Raw genomic sequence first — 20,256 nt, 5'->3', positions numbered from 1 at the left:
GTTGTAGGTATCTACAGCTTCTAAGCAGCCACAGCCATGTGCAGCCATCAGACTACACCCCATATAGTCATTTAGGAAAGAGATAGTCCAAGACTACCAAGTACTAACCTCAGCTGTCAGATCTATTACTGGGCAGAGAAGTGAAAGCTATAGTAGCTCAAGTACTATGTGCAGCCAGGGCTATTGCAGCCAAGCCAGAGGACGTTAGTCACTGATACTTGTCGTCAGTTGGTTCCCTGAGGTGGTTTTGGTAAATCTCTTCTACACACAGGATGAAGCTTTTCAGCTCATCCTCATTTTCTTTGCTCTCTCATGCCCTAAATGGTTAATTTTTTTGATCATTGAGCCAGCACACTAAGAGAATTCAGTTTGTTTGCAGCCTGAAATGTTGGTACAATTTTGCAGTAGTATTTTGAGTCAAATCATCCACGAGAATTTTAAGGTCATTCGCATCTGAAGAAATTGTGTTCAGAGCAGTCCTTGGGGCCCCTGTCCACCCTCAGCTTGGGGATACAAGAGGCTGTGCCAGCAGGACAATGAAAGTTAATGATTTCAGCTTGTGCACAGCTCCCTGTTTGCCTTGATTTAAAGATCCCAGTTTTGGTCCTTTATGGTGTATTTAGGTTTCCTTATAGGTCTCCAAGGGACCACAAACTTCTTTATTCTTTAAAAGTGTACCTTGTTGCTGTAATTGAAGCCGTTTTGTTACTGTAATTTCTCCCTAATATTACAGTTCTAGTCAAGTGGTCTTTCCCTCTGGAGGCATCAATTACTATGGGTTTTGAATAGGCCTCCCTCCAGTACACATCCTTTTGCTCCCAATGCCAAAATCAGGTCACTGTAATTCCCTTCCCTAGTAAAACATGCTTCTGTGTTTCTTCTTTCAAACCCAGTGTATAACATGTACTGGCGAATAGTTCCACTCTTTACCACTCTATGTAAAACTCTTGCCATATACCATACAGGTTTCATGAGTTTTTTCTACATTTTCTTTGTTTTTGTGAAGACACTGAATGCCCAAAGTCCAGAGAGAAGCTTCTAGGGTTTGTGCAGGTAGTGAACCTGTGTAGGTTTGAATTCTTGTGAGGAAGCAGGGGAGCAAGCCATAGTAGTGCACTTTGTGAAAGATGTTCAGCTGAAAACGTCACGAGGCTCGTTGGCTAACCCAGGTGTGTGAAGTACAGGTTTTTCTCTAAGTTGTGCTTTTTTGACAAAAAAAAAGCCCCTCAACTTGCTTGACTCAGTAGTGAGTCCTCACTGCTGTGCACCCAATGCCTGTTTGTGGATTAGTCTGTATGACATCTCTGGGAATGGGGGGGAACAGGCTTTGTATCACAGAGAACTCTATATCTGAGAACGGAAGCAAAGGTTAATCTCTCTCCTTTTATTGCATAGCCACAGAAGCAGAAGCTGTCAGGGTCCAAATGTGACCTGAAGACTCCCTTTATATACAAATACCAACTAAAGTTTCCTACTTGAAACCAAGCTAATACTCTGTGTTATTGGGATCATTCTGCTTTATTACAATTATTTGTTCCACAATGTTCAAACCAAGTGCAGCTTTGCATTTTTGTGAATGGTTCCCCTATGAAACCCTAAAGATGCTTAACTCAGATTGGTGTATGTAGCAGTTATCACTCTACCATCTGCCCAAAACCTTGCACTTTTCATGAGATGCCACTGCTGGGACATCTGGCACTAAAAATATGTTTTCTGCATCATCTCACAATTGAGGAAGATGCTACGGCTGTTTAGCTCCGCAGGAGATTTCTTGAAGCATCTTTCTATTATTTAACAGCTTCTGCAATGAAGCACCACTACACTGGCCAGGGAAGAAATTATGCCATTAATGGAAGCCTGTACTTCTGCTTTATGGCTTGGATTGCTGTCAGAAGGGAGTGGCAGTTGTGCAATGGATTGATTGATGGTGTCTTAGATGCTATAAATCACCTGGTATGATGTGACTAGAAGGACTATGTAATGTACTGTAAGTCAGCTTCTATTACCCAAAAGTCAAAGACCTCCAAAATCAATGTACAACTATATTTCTCAAAGTTTGGCATGTCTTACCAAACAGTTCTTGTATAGCTTGAACCTGCATTGTACTGGGATTTCCTTCTTAATTCACAGAATAATTTCTCCCTTAAAGATCCACCCATAACATTGTGTCTCAAGACTGAGCAGGATGAGTAGGTCATACAGCATGAATATCTCAGCAGCTTGGTGCTCCCTTGTGCTGTGCAGTTCTTTCCACCCTTGGCAAGAGCCACCACAAAAGCCTGTACATTTTTTTTTGTAGGAGGTGGAGCTGTGCCGCATTAGCAGCCAGGAGAAGCTGGGGCTGACTGTCTGTTACAGAACTGATGATGAAGAGGACACGGGAATCTATGTCAGTGAGGTAAGGACATGACATTGGGGAGGAGCATGGGAGATGTTCATGGAGGGCTACACATGCCTGGGAATGAACATGCAAGTGCTCTTAGACAGGAGTACAGAAGTGTTGGCCATCAACCAGCCCATGTCACTCTCAATTAATTTAGATTATCACTTCAAATCATGTTGCCCAAGCACAGTAATAATTACTAGTGGGCATCTTTAGTATAAATGCTTTTAACTGCGACATTAGTTAGTAAAGCAGTCTGAATTTTGAAAGAAATGTGCCCTTATGATGAAGACCAGGCAGAGATTTTGAGAAGAAAAGTGCCTTCTCCACAACCCTGCTTGCATTCACCCTCTGCCACAGCCTCAGTAATCCTAAGAGTGGTCAATCATTATTTTATTACCTTTGTGTTTGTTACAGTTGTGGTACACACAGACATACCAGAGATGGGTGAAGAGAGTGGCTTTAGAAATTAATATGTTAGAAAACCAAAATATAGAATTCTAAATACTGAGGTGGAATGAATCCTCAGTTTTCATTGGCTCCACTCAGAAAACATGGGACCCAGCACAGATTGTTAGCATTTCACAAGGTCAGTCCACAACACTTCCAAGAACACCATCTCCCTTTGAGTCTTGAGTCATTCAAAGAGGTTTGTTTTTCTCAGTAAAACAGAACTCTTCTGAGTCCAAGGTCACTGCTGATTGTTCTTCATGAATTGTCATCCCAATTGGTCATTTTTTTGACATGTTGAAACAAATTTCAACATTAGAGAAAGTTTCTTCACTAAAGGCTGTCCAGGGATGTGGTCACAGCATCAAGCCTGTCAGAATTAAAGGAGCAGCTAGACAAAGCTTTTAGTCATATGGTTTTGTTTTAGGTAGTCCTGTGAGGAGTAGGTTGTTGGTCTTAATGGGGTCCTTATAGGTTCATTCCAACTTGAGACATTCTGTGATTCTAAATTCTTAATCAAGCTCATGGATGGAGAGGATCAGAAAAGACAGAATTCTCCTGTGTATCGATGAATAGGATGAATGAAAGATTGCACATAAAGAGGCTGGTAGCAGTGTTAAATAAGCTGAAAAGCACAGTCTTGGAAAACGAATGAGGAATTAATATAAATTACCTAAGAATATATCTTCCACCAGTTGTATAAGCTGTGCTGTTAAAGTCTGTTTGACCTTGTGAGGGCAAAGGAAGTTCAGGAATCTCTTAGTACATTCCAGGATTATATCTGAAATGTTCTGTTTATGCTACATGATAAAATTTTCTCAGACCATTGAAAATGAATGTATTGATATCATCTTTTGTCCTTGATTAAGGACTTCAGATTCATTGTTTTTTTCCTATGACAACGCACAAGAAGAAATTAATATCTAACATGTAGAGGATGTAGAGATGTAGAGGATGTATCCCATGAACTAAATGCTCAACTCAAATTTTTGTCTTGAAAAAAGAACTTTTGTCATGATGAGGCAAAATAAATGTTTTAAGATAACCATCAAGGGAAAGGTGATATATTGAATTGCCCTGCAACAAACAGTAGGTCATTGCTCAGAGATGAGCTGTAGTGTCTTTGATAAACTATCACTGGAGCCCTAAATATATGTTTAGATTAAATTAACTTAAAATTAACTGGTTCAGACTAGGCATGATTTACAGGACCTGTAAGTGTTCTATACAATATGGATCCTTTGGGTTTGTTTTTTTTTTTTTATGTTTCCTTGTGAACAGATTGATTATTAAGATAATAATTTAATAGTAAATGTTTCCATGGAAGAAAAAGAATCGTGCCCAAAGACAGGCCCATTTGTATAGAGGTATCAACTGCTGCAGAAGCTTCTTAGTCCATGGTGAACTTCCAGAGAAAAGGGTGTCTCATTAACTTTTAATGCTCTGACAGCTGAAGGTTAATGTCTGACAGTGGCAAAGGAAAGTATTAGTTTGAAAATCATATGCTCCCAACCCTTTCTGTCTTGAGGCTTTTATCTGAAACAAGCTCATATACGATCATTTAAAGAACTGCTTCGTTTCAGTGACTCTAAAGTAAACTTCATATTGCCTCTGTACTGTTTAAAAATTGTACTTTTTCAACTCTTGCAATTGTGCAGCTGTTAAAATTTCCCATAGAAGTCTTTTCACGTTCATTTACTGGTTGTTGTCCTATGCAGGTTGATCCAAACAGCATTGCTGCCAGAGATGGACGGATCCGTGAAGGAGACCGCATTTTGCAAGTATGTGACAAGAGATTTTTCCTTAAACTCTTTCTTCAGACAAACATGCAGTGCCCTCTTCTCCATGGACTGTTAATGAGGGAAGATAGTTCTCTTTGTTACTGTGATCAATGAGAAAATCCATGTCTGTCTGTTTTTTAACACAATAGCTGGGAGCTAGAGTCTGTGTACTGAAAAATGAGACTGACAAACTCGTTCTGGCTCATGCACTTACATCCCATGGTTTTTTTTTTTCCATATTTATTAGAAAATCTCATTTCCACTATGTTCATCTCAGTGTCAAATTCTAAACAGGATCCTGCAGATGTAAATATAAGTGTCAGAGACATGCTGATCGTTAACCAATTGCATAAATTTGGGTAAAACTCTTTTATGGTAAGCATAGATAGTAAGAGTTTTCACACAAAAAATGTGTTGTTCAGAGAAGGATGATCTTAAATGTACTTAAGGAGGGGGTTCATTAGGTTTTTGTTAACATTTTCTTTCCTCCCCCAATCATACATTGCTTTTCTGAATTCTTTTCTAATCCACCACCTTGACTTTTTCTTCTCCCTTTGTTTCTGTTGATCCACTCGCTTAAAGAGCTACCCCAAAGATAGGTTTGTGTGTTACAGCATAGGTGGGTGCGGGTGGCTGGCTGCTGCACAGGGCAGTGTTCCTGTACAGTGAGGGAAACGGTGAAAATGGAAGGGGGTTTCCATTTCCAATCAGCAATGGGTAGCGCATTTTCACCACTGTGCGAAATCATGAAACAGCTACCAAAAATCACTTGACTGGAATTTTTTTGCTGTATTGTAGCATTTTAAATCCAGTTCCAAGTTGATTTGCCTTGTATTTTTGCCTTTTTTCACTGAAGTCCCAGAAGAAACTCCTGGTGATGAGAGGTTGGTTTTCTGTAACATGTTCCATAATTGCCCTTCATTAATTTAAGCAGATGAGCTTTCAGGTTTTCACAGGATCAGTCTCTTCCTTCCTTCCAATCTTTTCATTTCTGCAGGAAATATTTTTGCTGAAACCTGTATTTCTTATCCTGGTACAGCTTAAATCAGCTTTGGGAGTCTAGCAAAACAACAGTGCCTATTAGCTGGCTTACCAAAGCGGTCCATTTTCTAGAGAAGAAATGATAAATTAGATTTTAATGTCAGGGCTCACTTGAGGCCTGCTGTTTTTTTCTCTGTGTGGCTGGGATTGTGAAAACATTCCCAGGATGATGTTCTCCACCAGAAAGCACAGATGCCATGTGAGGGCAGTGACATCCTCAGCAGGACTTGGGGTGACAGGACCATTCCATGGGCTGCATGTAGGAGTGGAAAAGTTAGGGCCCTGCCTTCCATGTTTTTATGTGACATACCTACTGAAGAAATAGTAGCATTTTTAACTTCCAAAAATCAGAAAAATACCCCTTTTTTATTCAGCCAAGTAGAAACAACTTTCCATTCCTACTCTATGTGTGTCAAAATAAGGAAAGAGAGAGTAGATCCATTTTCCACTCCTTTCCTTGTTTTGTAAAATTTCTGGGTGGACAGCCAACAGCATTTCAGGCAAATGTTCTCCACTACATAATGAAATTCAATTCATTTCAATTTTGAGTAAAGACTCCAGGGGTGAGAGAAAACATAGATAATTCTGCCATCCTCTTGTGGACTGGAGCATTACTTTAATGTCAGTGCTGATATATTGCTATGAATTTTATCATTAAAGTTAATACCCGGAGAGTTATGTGGGGTTTACTTTCATATCTGAAAACACATTGACCCTCTATCTCCTCTTATTGATGAGATAGCTCAGAGAAATAGAAGGTGACGGTGCCATTATGGGTGGATTACACTGAGGCTGGGAGAGATACAGATCCTTGGGCATTTTCTGTGGGTGGCAGGCGGCATTGGTTAAGGCTATGGGGGGAATGCTGTCATGAGTATTCCTCACAAAATGACAGGAGGTTTCATCTGGTTTTTGAGGCCGTAACTGCCCCCTTATCATTCTCAGAAACCACCAGCTTTCAGTCTAAGCATCTGAAAACTGCCTGAGTACTTTAAATGAAATGTTACAATGTCAAGGGAAAGTTTTAAGAGGGCAGTCTTTGTGGTAGTTGCCTAAACTTCTGCTGTTTTTAACCTGCAGGCTAAGCACAGTCCATGGGGCAGGCTGAAGTCTACTCTTTCCCCATGATAGTGCAGCTGGGATGGGTAGTGTGGGGACAGCCCAGCTGCCTCCTCCAGGGTCCATGGCAAGCAGTTACTCAGCTGATAGGAGTTGCTAGAGCAGCCACCATGTCTGGGGATATTTTGTACAGGCTGCAAATCTACTCCTGAGCCTCTCTGTGGCTGCATCTCTGCTTTTCAGCTTAGGGCAGCTCTGTGTTACCTGAGCTCCCAAGACTACAGCTATCCCACCATGTAAACATTGAAGAGTCTCAGACATTTCACTCACTGCCAGTTAGGTGATCGGGGATTTTCTTTAATCTGAATTAAAGCTATGTTTTTGAATCATGGCTTTCAGGTCAAACATAGGTACAAAAATGTAACTTTCTCTTTGATTTTCAACTACAAGATGAAATGGACTTGAAATGGAAATTAAATTATAACTGCTACTTTGAAATGGAACCATTAGAAGATTTTTTTCCACCAAAAATATTCAGGTATTTCTACCATCCAGTTTTGTTTTCACTCTTTTTGAAATAGACTGAATTTTGGAGGTTTTGTTGCCACAATGAGAATAATCCACTTCTTGTTCTGTGAATTGAACAAAACTGAATTCTTATGGGAAATATGATTTCTATTTGATTCCTTCATAAATGGTTTTTGGACAATGAAAATTGTATTTGTTACCATATAGTCATGGATGTCATTGTTTTATTTGGGTTACAGAATAGGAGAAAGGTAGCAAGAAAAGACGAGTTTCATTGAAGAACCACTTTTATTTTGATTATCCCCTTGTAAGGGGGATACATATGTTTTGTGTGGTACTGGCTACTAAGCTGTCCGCACAAATATGAAATGATTAAATGGAGCAGCAACAAACAGTGGCCCAAAAGCATTGCCTGGTGAGAGATAATACTGTAGCTCTCTAATTGGCTCTCTACCAGCATTCAGTGTGACTGATTTGAGCTGTAGCATTACCAGTCTTCTTCCACCAGCACTATTATCTCAGAGTGACACTTCCATTACTCTGAACGGAGAAAGATGAACGTCACCTGTCAGGGGCTGGTTAATTGTGTTGCTAGATGTATGTTACCAGGGCGCAGGTTGGACATTTATGAACATAACTGCTTCCTCTGATGTCCACCATCCTTCAACAATCAATACAGCTCTTACAGTAAGCGCATAATTGAGTGAAGGCACTTACCACTGAGGGGCTGAAGATGAGCCCGTTGTGCAATTTTCATTGTCCATGCATTCAGCACAAATGAGCTGATATCTGCCCTTTATTGTGTGTTGCTTTGTGGAAATAGAAACTAATGTGCCACTTTCATTTGTTTCCTAGATAAATGGCCAAGATGTCCAGAATAGGGAAGAGGCAGTGGCATTGCTCTCCAGCGAAGAATGCAGGAAAATTGTGTTGCTGGTCGTGAGGCCAGAGATGCAGGTTAGACTAAACAGATGCACTGAGTCAGAACCTGGGTTATATCATGCGTTCACTGTCACTGTAAGCAATGAACTGCCAAGAAGTAGGAATGCCAAAGTTACTGACAAAAGGAGCAAACAGTTAATTGCGGAGCTTTGCTTTTTCTTTATACAACAAAGAATATGATATTACTAGGGTATGTTTTGCCCAAACTAAACAAGTTTTTTCCAACAGAGTGAGCAGATATATAAATAAAGCTGGCAGCATCAATATGATATTAGTAAAATATGAAGTAGAACTTGAAAACTATGCATTACTCATTAGAGGATTCTGCTTTGTTCAAGGGATAAATTTCCCATACTTAACGTTTATCAGTTTTATCTTTTATATGAAGCTTATAATTTATATGAACTTACACAAAGTGGTAACTTGTCATTTCTGAGGGATTGTTTTATGCTATGTGGTTATAACCAGGCATGTAAACTATTAATGTATGTATAAATTATGGGACTTTCTCTACAGTCTCATTCAGCAAATGGAAATGTAATTGTTTTAACAACACCCTGGTCACAAAAACGTGCCTGCATTTTGGGAGGTGCATTTAAAAAAGCTTTTAGAAACATTTTTATGATTTTAAAAATAAAATTGTGCCAGTACCAAGAATCTTGCTGTGCCAAGAATTTTTAATATCATTGCAGGGGACAGATGTTAGGTTGATTATCAGATAAAGAAGATGTAGAATGGTAGAAGACTGCTGTTTTTACATCCCTTTATATTCTATTTGTAGGCCTTTGCAAAGCAAAAGGACATTATACTGTCATTGTTCTATCTGCAACAATTCAGAGTTGGTTAAGATGCCATTTGTCTCTCATGCTATTATTCTGATATTTTCAGTCTCACTAGCTGCATATTCTGTATAAATTAAATTAAGTGTGATTCAGTGCCACTTGAATCTCTGCTTAAATACTGTAGTTATAAAAGTCACAATGTCAGTGTTCATATCCTTAATGTTTTTCATGAAGCTAAACAATTCTTATAAAACCAGTGACAAAGTACAGCAAAAATAGGTGTGCCTCACTTTATACTGCAAAATTGTAGTCCTCAGTTACTGAAATTTTGAAAGAGATTTTTCAATAATATTCCAACTGTTTTTCATTAGTATTCTGTTTTTCTCTAGGGAACAGAAACTCACCCACTTATAAAAAATATATGCCCCGAGAAAGTTCAGTCTCTGTATTTGAAATAAGGAGTCAATATGATAAGATTAGTATGAGATAAGGAGTTACTTATGTGTACCAATGTAGCTTCCCACATGAATACGCCTTACAAAAAATGTGTGGTTTGGCTTAGGTTTGGGCCTTTGGTGCTGGATTTTTTTGTTTAGTTTATGTGTTTTAAGAACATACTTATACAAAACTGACAAAAAAGCCAGAGTAGGTCAGAGATCAGGCTGTCAACTGATTTCTGCTGGTTGGGTTGTTTTGACTTGGTAAAAAACATCAGGATTAAGCAGGCTTTCATTTCTAGATAGAAAATGGTAATGGCGGTACTGCAGCCTTGAAGGGTGACTGCTAAGCACATTCCCTCAGTAAAAGGGAGAAAAACCCCTCTGACCACATACTTGTGCAGTGAATAATGAAGTTTTGAAACAGAGCACCAGAGGACCACCCTACACACAAGCTTTCTCACATGTGAATATGTACACAGCGTATGTAGTGCACGTGTATGCTAAGGCACATATTAGTTTTCTTCTCAAAGCTGTAACATAACATAAGCATTCTTATTAGTTATATACTGGGTCTGCCACAATCAAATCAGCAGATTTGCCCAAGTGAGATTCATCTTTCATCCTCCAAATTTGTTAATCTCTGAAATTTTCTCACATGAGGTGAATTAGGCTATGTCCTTTACAGCAGAAGGATATGCTCATGCTTTCCTTGGGGGGAAAAAGTAAACAAAGCAAGTAAACAAAACTACCACATGTTTCACATAACTGTTTGAAAGTCCCATTGAGGACACACATAAAAATTATATGTCCTCAAGGAAAAAAGTCTCCTCCTAATCCCAAACCATAGGTGGTTGGCTTTACCCGGGGAAATGATGAAAAGCTTGTTTATAAGGGGAAAGAATTTATTGACAGAGTTTGTTAAGGAAACTGTGATGTTCTGCCAGTATTTCATTAGAAGTACTACACAGCATCAGTCACTCCTTGTGTAGCTTTGAACTACTACTACTGCTACTACTACTGCTACTACTACTACTACTACTGCTACTACTACTACTACTACTACTACTACTACTACTACTACTGGTTTAGTGTAACTTTTCTGACTGACATCTGTGACCAGACATATCCTGGCTTTGAGGCAGTGGTAATTCTGCTCTAGGTGTTGGCCAGTGCTACATTTCTCTTGCTGTCCTGGGAATTACAAGAATACTTGGTATTCTTGTAATTGTCTTATGCTGAGGCTTTTCCTTTCAGCATATTTTTGTCACCATCATCCTGTGGTTCCTTCATCAATGACGAAACAATTAAGTGTTTCCTTCTGCTACAATCCTGTCATTATAGCCAAGAGTGCCACTGACCAATGTTTTTCTTTTTGATGCAGTGTGCTCTCTGGTAAGGGATTGCAGGAGCATAATGAACAAAATGGAAAGAACAGCGTTTTAGGCCAGGGTGCCTGCTTTATCAGTTTCAAAAGATGTGAAGGGTGTGAAATGGGTTCAAGAAGAGATATGTACTTGACAGAAAACATAACATCCTCTCCTGTCCTTTTGCAACACTCTGTTCACCAAATGTCAATGTACTATTTTACACTTGGGGAGAAAAAACCAAGCAAACAGATAAACCTTGCTTCCAGACACACCGGGAGAACTAAAATTGCCTCCCTTCAAGTCACCTCATCTTTCTATCACCTTGTTCTGTTTATTTGTTTACCTGGAAGATCAACGGGAAGACAGTGACAGAAATGCAGCATAAGGTTTCCATTGAGGTGGTGGCAGCAGGGCTGGAATGGAGGTTGTTAGAGACAAGAGCCCAGTTGCCTCCTGGCCCTATTAGCAACACTGCCATTCTTGCCGTGCAGGGTCTCTCAGTAGTAATGAACATGACAGCTTCAGGATTACGCGCTGTGCCTTTCATACCTTTTGAAAGGAAATAATGTCTGTGCTGTGCAGTCTCCTTCATTATGAGAGAAAATCAGTCATACTGTTTTACGAAAGGATAAAAGACATGAATCCCATCTTTTTATCCTTTTTCTTTTCTTTTCTTTTTTTTTTTTTTTTTTTTTTTGAGACATGAACTTGAACTCCTACTGCCTGGCTTTCTGAAGAGAATCATTAGAATAAAAAGAACTAGTCAAGCATTGCCATTTGGGTTTACTCTATTTTAGCATGTGTCCTTACTAACATAAAATAACATACTAATGTATTCTTTGCAGCTGGAGGAAGGGTGGCTGGATGATGAAAGGAATGAATTCTTAGAGGAGATAAACTTGGAAATGTTGGAAGAGCAGCATAATGAAGCGATGCAGTACACAGCCAATGAAGTGGAGCAGGTACGACCACTACTAAACACATAATTTGAAATATTTCTAGGTATATTTTTTTATTAATAGAGAATGAAACAGTGTGCTCTAAAATGGAGTCAAAGGCTTTGATAGAGCTCTCTCTACAAATGCTGTGATCTCTGGCACACAGTATGTAAGGAAAAAGAGAACAATACATGCTTAGGCCCAGTACATCAAGTTAACAAACAATTTAATATGGTGTGATAAGTGCAGAATTCTTCTTTTCTCTGAACTGTCAGAATAATATTGCTTTCCTTCATTACTTCTGAAGTGTTTGGGATTTATGATGTAAAACTTCATGTCAGTTTTTGTTAAACTGGTGTTAATAACACCAAGGTCATAGGTTCAATCCCCATATGGGGGATTTAACTTTAGAGCTGGACTTGATGATCCTTTTGGGATGCTTTCCAACTCAGAATATTCTGTGAATCTGTGAATATCAGTGAAGCACCTAGAACTCTTAGCTGAGCTAGGTGCCCTTCTTGTGGTATGCATGCAATGTATGAGCTAGCCTTGCACCAGAGCTTGCAAAACAAGGTGGAAGACGTGTTTAAATAAACAACAGGTGTTTTGTTAATGTGAGTGTATTTCTCTTACACTGACAGTACACAGCTCAGCATTTGTTTTGTTAATGGAGACAAATAAGCTATTGTTAGCATAGTCTCAGCTTGCTGCTATCCTGACTTTTACCTGCCCATATGTTCTGTAGGCTGTGTGACTGTGGCAAACATACCCTACAGTTTCATCAAGTATGTACATCAGATGTCCCTTGTTGTGAAAGGTGTAAATACCCGCTCCTGGATCAGATGATCTGCCAGTATGCACACTTGTGTGGAACCAAAGAAATAAAATTCAACTTCTCCTGGCTTCTGGATTTATGCAGCTGGGAAGAAACTGGTTTTCCACCCAAAGAACTTTGTGACTTACAATTTTTTCCCCATTCTGAATTGCTCAGAAAGAGAGCCCATGGCATTTTTCTTTGAAGTGAAGAGAGGGAGAAAGACTATGAGAGCCTTCTCTTTTCTGAAAACCAGGGGGCTTCTTTGACTTCAAATGCCTCAATGATTGGTCCACATTGGGGGGCCTGAATGTACATTTAGTCTATTTCTTCCTGACCTCCCCTTCAGCCTTGACACTGGGTCAGTGAGTAGGTGATAGTTTATAGTAAAGCTCTTCCCTGTATATCAATGAAATATTCATTGGGACAGAGACACTGACAGAATAATTAAGTCAATTCTCTGAAAAATGACAACTCAGATTACAAATATTTTTTCTTATAAGCATTTAGATATTTACACAAAGTGGAATAACTCCAGAGTTGGGGGGAAGGGAGCCTTGCAACAGGATTTTTACCAGCCTTTTAGTTGTGACTCTTCTTTCAAGGCAGTGAGCCAAGCCTCAGTTTCCCAGGTTAAATGTGCTAGCTGCTGCACTGCTAGCTACTTTCAGCTGTTATATGGCATCTTGATTATTGTTCTAACCAAAATTTTATCTTAGATACCAAATATTTCCTGTCAGAAAAACCACTTGCTCTTTGCAAAACAATTTCATTTGCATGGTGACATTTTCACACAAACCTCCAGTTCTGCTAGGAATTCTTGAACAAGTCTATCTATCAACTCACTAGGCACTCACACTACGTGTTGGGACCTCTGAAATCACTTCACCATTGTCACCTTCCACTGCAAAGTTCTTGTCAAGCGTTGGCTTTTTCACTGAATTTGGGTTGTGGATAGTGTTAATGAGTAAGCAGTGATATTCTGTGATGTGCTTTCACAGAACCCATTGAATTTGTTTATTCCCTTTTGGAATCTTTTGCCAAGCATATTTTTTTTCCATATTGAGATTTTATATTACTGTAAAGAACAGTATACTGAAAAAAAATGATGGTAACTTGTGATCTGTCAGTATCTGACATTGCATTGCTTGAAGTAATTCTAGGACAGCCAGACATTTCTTTGCCCTTCTGATGAGTAATCGAATCAACCGAATGCAGCTTGGTGTGTAATGGGGCGTCAGTAATTTGTGACAGCTGCTGTCTCTCTAGACTCTATGTAGTGACTCGTCAAGTCAGAAAACTGGTTCTTTACTCCTTGTTAGGCTGGGAAATCTAGCAGTTTCCTGGGGGGAATCACACCATCCATTGGAGCTATGAAACCACTCTCATTGCAGCTGCCATTGGCCAGTCTGAGTATCTTTAAGCTCCGCAGTTGGCCATGGAGACCAGCCTTGATTTTTGTGGACAAAAACGTAGTGCTCTGGCTTCATAATCATAATTCATCATGTCATCATGAATCTTGAAAGCTGCAGGAATGAATACACTCTCTATCAGAATATCCTTCCAAATACAAGTCTGTTTTACAGAATGCCATTTTAATATTTAATGTGAGCTGTCACAAAAAAATTTGGTACGGTTTGTAATAGAAGAGTCAAGTAGATAGTCATGCCTTTACTGTATGTTTTTGACCTACTCTGTAGAATTCAGTCAAGAATTGTATCTTGTCTGTATGGAATAGTCCAAAAAGCCTCAAGGAAAGATGTAATTCTCCATTTTTTATAACTCATTGTGTTCCTTTCCCTTTACAACATCATGGTTCATTGTGCAGCAGAGATAATTTTCAGAAGACTGCCATATATTTACCATGCAGAAATTCTTATTGGTATCGTGTAATTATCAGAACCTATTAAGAAGAAGAAGAAAGAATTGGACAAAAGGAATTATTCTAGTTCATTCAAAGCTGAAATAGAGAGAAAATATCTGGGGGAAAATCCTTTTTTTTTAAGAAGCCTGTTTTAAAAGACCAGCATTGTTGGCAGAAGAGCTTTTTCCTTTTTAGTGAACCACTGAAATAAATTCCAAATTTCCCTCATGGTTTGAGTACCTCATGGTTAGCCTGCCACCGGAGATTCCTCTCCCTGTGACATGTCTCCCTCTCACTGTCAAAGACTGACCAGAGAGCCCAGCTGTGCTTGTTAGAGCCTTCGGCTGAATCATACTGCATTCAGATTTTAGTAGCAGTCTGAGTCCCAATATACATTATAAATTGTAGAAGAATAGAACAGTGCCTGAATTCCTGCAAGATTAGCCATTTTATAGGCAGGGATTCTTGCTGGAGCTAAAATGCAGAATCTTTTGAGGTTCATTTATTGTTTGATTGTACGCACCACTGGGTTTACCTTCTCATTATCTGAGTTTTCACTGCAAAGATGAGGCCTAAGGAGCCCTTTGGTATTTCAAACAGAAGTAATTGTAGAAGAGATTGACAATGTATGTTTGAAAGCAAACACTTTGTTTGAAATAGATAATAGATAACACCAAAAAAAGCAACACACTGAAAATTGTGGATTCTCTCTTGTTTTTCAAAAGAGACATAATGTGGAATTAGGCTTGTTATCTTTCAAAGTAAAATAAAAATTATCTCATGCTGTAAAAGACTGCTCAGTCTGCACATATTTAGGAGCTCTGGCAAGCATGAAATACCCAGGACAAAAATGCCAGGGGCTAACTTACTTGAGTGACAATGGATTTTTTACATAAAACATATCTCAAAAACATGCAGTGCAATAAATATCAGTATTTTTTTCAATTTTCTTAATTGAGTTAGCTGTAAGTATCCACATATTGGGGGAAAAAATTAATGTGATATGGATGTCTGCTTTAGTTTGAGAAGAATCTGATTGTATAGGCACTTGTTTTTTCTGAGGGAACTCAAAGTCACTATCTGACATTCAGATGCCTATACTATAGACACTTATATTTCATCAGATCAATCCCATTCATCTGGTTTCTACTTGACTTAAAAGGCTTTGCTTTGTTTACATCTTTTGTGTGTGCATGCTAAATCCAGAGAGTGTAACTTAAGTAGATGCCAGAGTATTACATTCAGTCAGTATAAATCAAGTTGAAGTTGAAGAAGCGAAACTTAAATTATTGATAAAAGTGGTGTGGAAAACAAGAGCTACCAGTTCTGAAAGTGCTGATTCCATGGACCTCAACTGTAAAGTTTCTTCCCAAGACCTATACAAATAGCTTCATTAGGTGTTTTTTTTTCAGAAGTGCTCAAATATATGCTTTGGGTGCTGTAGTACTGTGCAGAAGACATCAGAGGAAGTATTATGAAGCTCTGCTCCTGTAAGCTGTGTAGCTGTGCTAAAACATAAACCACCCTCTTTGGAGTTTTGGTCATATGGATGCAAATTGTGTTATATCACTCCCGAATAGCAGATCCTGACCATCTGCTTGTTTGGTCATGTGAATGGAGCCTGCCTTTGGAATAGGCACCCAGATTCCTGACTGCTCTGCAGTGCTGCCCTCCTGTTGTCTAGAGGAGCTCTTCTCCCTCCCGTCAGTAGTTAAATATTTTCCAGAGCAGTGAGAAATATGGATTGCACATTGCAGTGGCGGGGGTGAAGTGTAAGCTGCCCAGGTTGGAGTCACTTCTCTGCTGAAAGGTTAGGGGGCAGAGGAGGTCAAGACAAGCTGCAGCAGCTCCAAAGCAGGTGAGAGAAGGGAACAGAATAGCATATGTAGCAGCACTCACCTGGAGGAGGTGTACTAGAATGATACTAAATTAAACCTAAATTTCCTAAGGCATCTTTTCAGAAATTTTTAACTGGTTTGCCACAGACACGGAATTCTCCTGGTGGTGTGTTTCTTTCAATATTTGCTTTATTCCACTCTTACACTGAATTGGGGGTAGAGGTTATTTTTGTTTTTCTGACACTAAGCCATTTTTTGGTAACAGTTGAAGAAATGAAACCAGATGGAGGGCATGTGATCATAAGCACATGAAGAGAGGAGAAGGGGTGACATAGAAGACACATTTTCATCCTGTTTTACTGTTTATCAAAGTAGATTAAAAGGGAATTATGACAGTGGCCTCTTTAAGTTTGTTTCCTTTCACTGAGTGCACTATACCTTTTTTCTCTACTGTTTATTACAGTCATTATACAGAATTATGCAATTATACTTCCTAAAATAGACATGATGTTTGGTTGGTACTGTGTGTAGTTAGGTACTTGGTCATATAAATTGCACTCTGCATGATTCTTTGTTTATCTGGTTTGAAAAATAAAGTGTCTGTCTCTTTGAAGAGGTGTTATCTCACTATGGAATATCTCACTCTCATTCTATGGAATATAAATAGGTTGAGAGTATAAATAAGTGAGGTACAATGAGTGGAGTGCTAATCAGCAATCAAAACATTATACCCATGGCAAAGCATTCAGTGTTGTTCTGCACTTAATAATGAAAGACTGTTTTTATTTTTAAGGAACATAAACCCTAAAAATGGAAATAAATTCGTTTTCAAAAAGAGTTTTTAGGGATGAAATGGACTGAGGTCTTTCTGAGCAAAATCCTAGAATCCAAAATGAACACTTTTTCAGAAAAAGGCTACAGAACACAAGAAGTGTAGGAGAAGGCCATGGAGGGTGTAATGGAGTAAACAAAATTTCACTGTTTAAAAAAAGAAACAGTAGTCTTTTTGCACCCTGTTAAGTTGTACTAGTCATTGGTTCATTGGCTGCTTGCTCTGTTTGAAGTGATATCAGTTCTGAAGCTTTCTCTCAAGTTTGAGAAGATTTCAGCTCCACCAGTTTCTGGCCATAATCCAGAATCAAAACCAGCTCACCATCTGGTGATCATTATCTTTAAGCATTGCAAAGAGATGGCTTAGATAGAGAGGGAAATATTTCTTTCCAGATTTTAGAAGCTTTGTCACTAGTACTGTAATTCACTTACATTGCTTAGTATGGAAACCACAGCATGACTCTCAGAAATGTTTAAAAGCTATGAGCAGTAGGACTGCTGTTTAGTGATCTAATTGAGATTAAATCAGATCACAGCTGTTTAAGCAAAACAGAACTGGAAAAGAATTCTCCTATAATATGATCTGCATTTGATAATCCTTTTGGTTTACTCATTTTTTTTAGCCAAAGAAACATGAAGAGGAAGATGGCACTACAGACACTGCAACCTCATCGTCCAACAATCATGAGAAGGACAGTGGGGTGGGGCCTACAGATGAAAGTCTCCGAAATGATGAGAGCTCAGAGCAAGAAAATGCAACCGAGGAGCAGAACAGTGCTACCCTGCAGAGCAAACGGGATCTGGGCCACAGCCAGGACACATTAGGCAGTGTTGAGCTCCAGTGCAGTGAAAGCTTGGTGTCTGGGGAATACATTGAATCTGATTTCATAGGAAACCCAGAGGAGGAATGTGAAAGGTTTCGGCAGCTCTTGGAACTGAAGTGCAAGATTCGAAACCATGGGGAGTATGATCTTTATTACTCAAGCAGCATGATAGAATGCAACAGAAGAGAGCAAGATGGAGTGGAGCATGAGCTGCAGCTACTCAATGAGGAACTGAGGAACATTGAACTTGAATGCCAGAATATTATGCAAGCTCACAGGCTTCAAAAGGTGAGAGATCAGTATGGAGACATTTGGGCTTTACATGATGAAAGTTTCAGGAATTATAACACCAGCACAGACATACAAAGAGGCAAACTGGATGACATCTTGGAGCACCCTGAGAAGTCTGACAAGGACAGTTCCAGTGCCTACAACACTGCTGAAAGCTGCAGGAGCACTCCACTGACTGTGGAGCGATCCCCTGATAACTCTCTCCACAGGATGATCAGCATAACCAACAGGAAAAACCTGAGGACCACAATTGTTGCTAATCAGTCATCCTCAGGACAAAGCAACAGGGAGACAGCCTCAGCCAAAACCAAACCCACTGAGCAAAACAGTGCTGCTGAGAATGCGGTGCTGGCATCAGAAAGCAGCAAATTCACAGACCAGGAAAGGCAAAGCAGTGAGCACATTCCCTATTTGTCTCCATATCACAGTTCTTCTTACAGGTACGGGAACATCCCTGCTCATGCAAAGCATTATCAAAGCTACATGCAACTGATCCAGCAAAAGTCTGCTGTGGAGTATGCCCAGAGCCAGCTCAGCCTGGTGAGCATGTGCAAAGACTCGCAGAAGTGTGCGGAGCCCAAGATGGAATGGAAAGTGAAAATAAGGAGTGATGGAACGAGGTACATCACAAAGAGACCAGTTCGAGACAGAATCCTGAAGGAACGTGCCTTAAAAATTAAAGAGGAGCGCAGTGGGATGACGACAGATGATGATACGATGAGTGAGATGAAGATGGGTCGCTATTGGAGCAAAGAAGAGCGGAAGCAGCATTTGGTGCGTGCTAAGGAGCAGAGGAGGCGGCGGGAGTTCATGATGAGGAGCAGGCTGGAGTGTCTTAAGGAAAGTCCACAGAGTGGCAGTGAGGGCAAAAAAGAAATCAACATTATTGAACTGAGTCACAAAAAGATGATGAAAAAGAGAAACAAGAAAATCTTGGACAACTGGATGACAATACAAGAACTGATGACACACGGTGCTAAATCCCCAGATGGCACAAGAGTGCACAATGCCTTTTTATCAGTTACTACTGTATGAACACAACTTCTAACAGAGAGTATACTACCAGTTTAGGTAGAGTACAATTGCCTCGTTCAATGTGGCATTTTTATATATTTTGTGACTGTTTATAGTTTGATCTTTTTGTAAGCAATATTACCTGGTATTTTTAATTTGTTTTTCATATAACAATACCTTCTTTATCTGGCAGTCTTTCTTTATCCTGCAATATATTCATATTATTCATTTGTAAAAAAAAAATAGAAAAGTGAAGCAAAAAATTTCTTAACCTTACACATATCCTGTAACTTAAGATCTGGATTTATTTCTAATTTTGCTTTTTCTACTTTAGTAACAATACAATACCAAACCAAAATGCTTTATACTGTATCTTTGGCTTAACAAGTTTTAAAATTTTACATCCTACATAGAATCTGTTCATAAAACATATTCCACATCCCATCATATAGATAAGAATGACATTTTTCCAACTGCATATTTTACAGTACATTTAATCTGTAAATTGTAATTGTATTTGTCCAAGTAAAGTGTAGGTGAGCAATTCTCCTGTGTTATGTAGTGGCATTCGTCTTGTAGCTGCACAGTATGTGATAATTGTGAAGATGAAAGAGAAATAAATTATTGCTTATCTTTAAGAAAAAAAAAAGCCAAGCATTGTTTTATTTAGATTGAGAATTTGCCTTTAAGTGTAAGCCATTTCACTGTGCATGATATTTACAGCATATAGAGATTTCAAGAACAAAGGACACAATTCCATAAGATATTTCTTATGAATTAGCTTTTAATTTTGCAGAACACATAGAATGAATGGGTCTTTCTAGCTTTTCCTTACCTGCTATTATTAGTTAATTAAATGATTCATTGATGTATTTCTTTGTTGTAAGATGATAGGTAACTGCCATGAGTCCTCTCCCTGGCTGAGCTTGCTATTTCTTCTACACATACAAAACATGAACACAGCACATGCCTAACTTTGAGCCAAATCTCATGCAAGAAAAACCAGCAGTGACATTTTCATAGAACTGGAGTTAAGGAAAAACAGAGAATGAAAAGCAACTAATTGAGT

The 20,256-nt window shown here is 39.0% G+C and overlaps 1 protein-coding gene across 4 annotated transcripts in view; it reads left to right on the top strand.

Annotated features, from left to right (window-relative positions):
• Nucleotides 1-19,808, top strand: part of PDZRN4 (PDZ domain containing ring finger 4) — a 235,172-nt gene extending 215,364 nt beyond the window's left edge. For 2 of the 4 annotated variants that reach the window (XM_053942832.1, XM_053942836.1), the window contains 5 exons: nucleotides 2,300-2,398; nucleotides 4,552-4,614; nucleotides 8,098-8,199; nucleotides 11,619-11,735; nucleotides 17,682-19,808. In XM_053942832.1, the coding sequence (XP_053798807.1) occupies nucleotides 2,300-2,398; nucleotides 4,552-4,614; nucleotides 8,098-8,199; nucleotides 11,619-11,735; nucleotides 17,682-19,208 (1,908 nt within the window). In that variant the 3' untranslated portion in view covers nucleotides 19,209-19,808. The remainder of the gene's footprint in view (nucleotides 1-2,299; nucleotides 2,399-4,551; nucleotides 4,615-8,097; nucleotides 8,200-11,618; nucleotides 11,736-17,681) is intronic. The other 2 variants (XM_053942833.1, XM_053942834.1) reach the window with 2 other exon arrangements.
• The last annotated feature ends 448 nt before the right edge of the window (nucleotides 19,809-20,256 follow it).

The sequence above is a fragment of the Vidua chalybeata genome, chromosome 5 (genome assembly GCF_026979565.1).
Source record: "Vidua chalybeata isolate OUT-0048 chromosome 5, bVidCha1 merged haplotype, whole genome shotgun sequence".
NCBI lineage: Eukaryota > Metazoa > Chordata > Aves > Passeriformes > Viduidae > Vidua > Vidua chalybeata.
The sequence above is the reverse complement of the archived record's forward strand: the minus strand, read 5'-3'. Positions and strand labels throughout refer to the sequence as shown.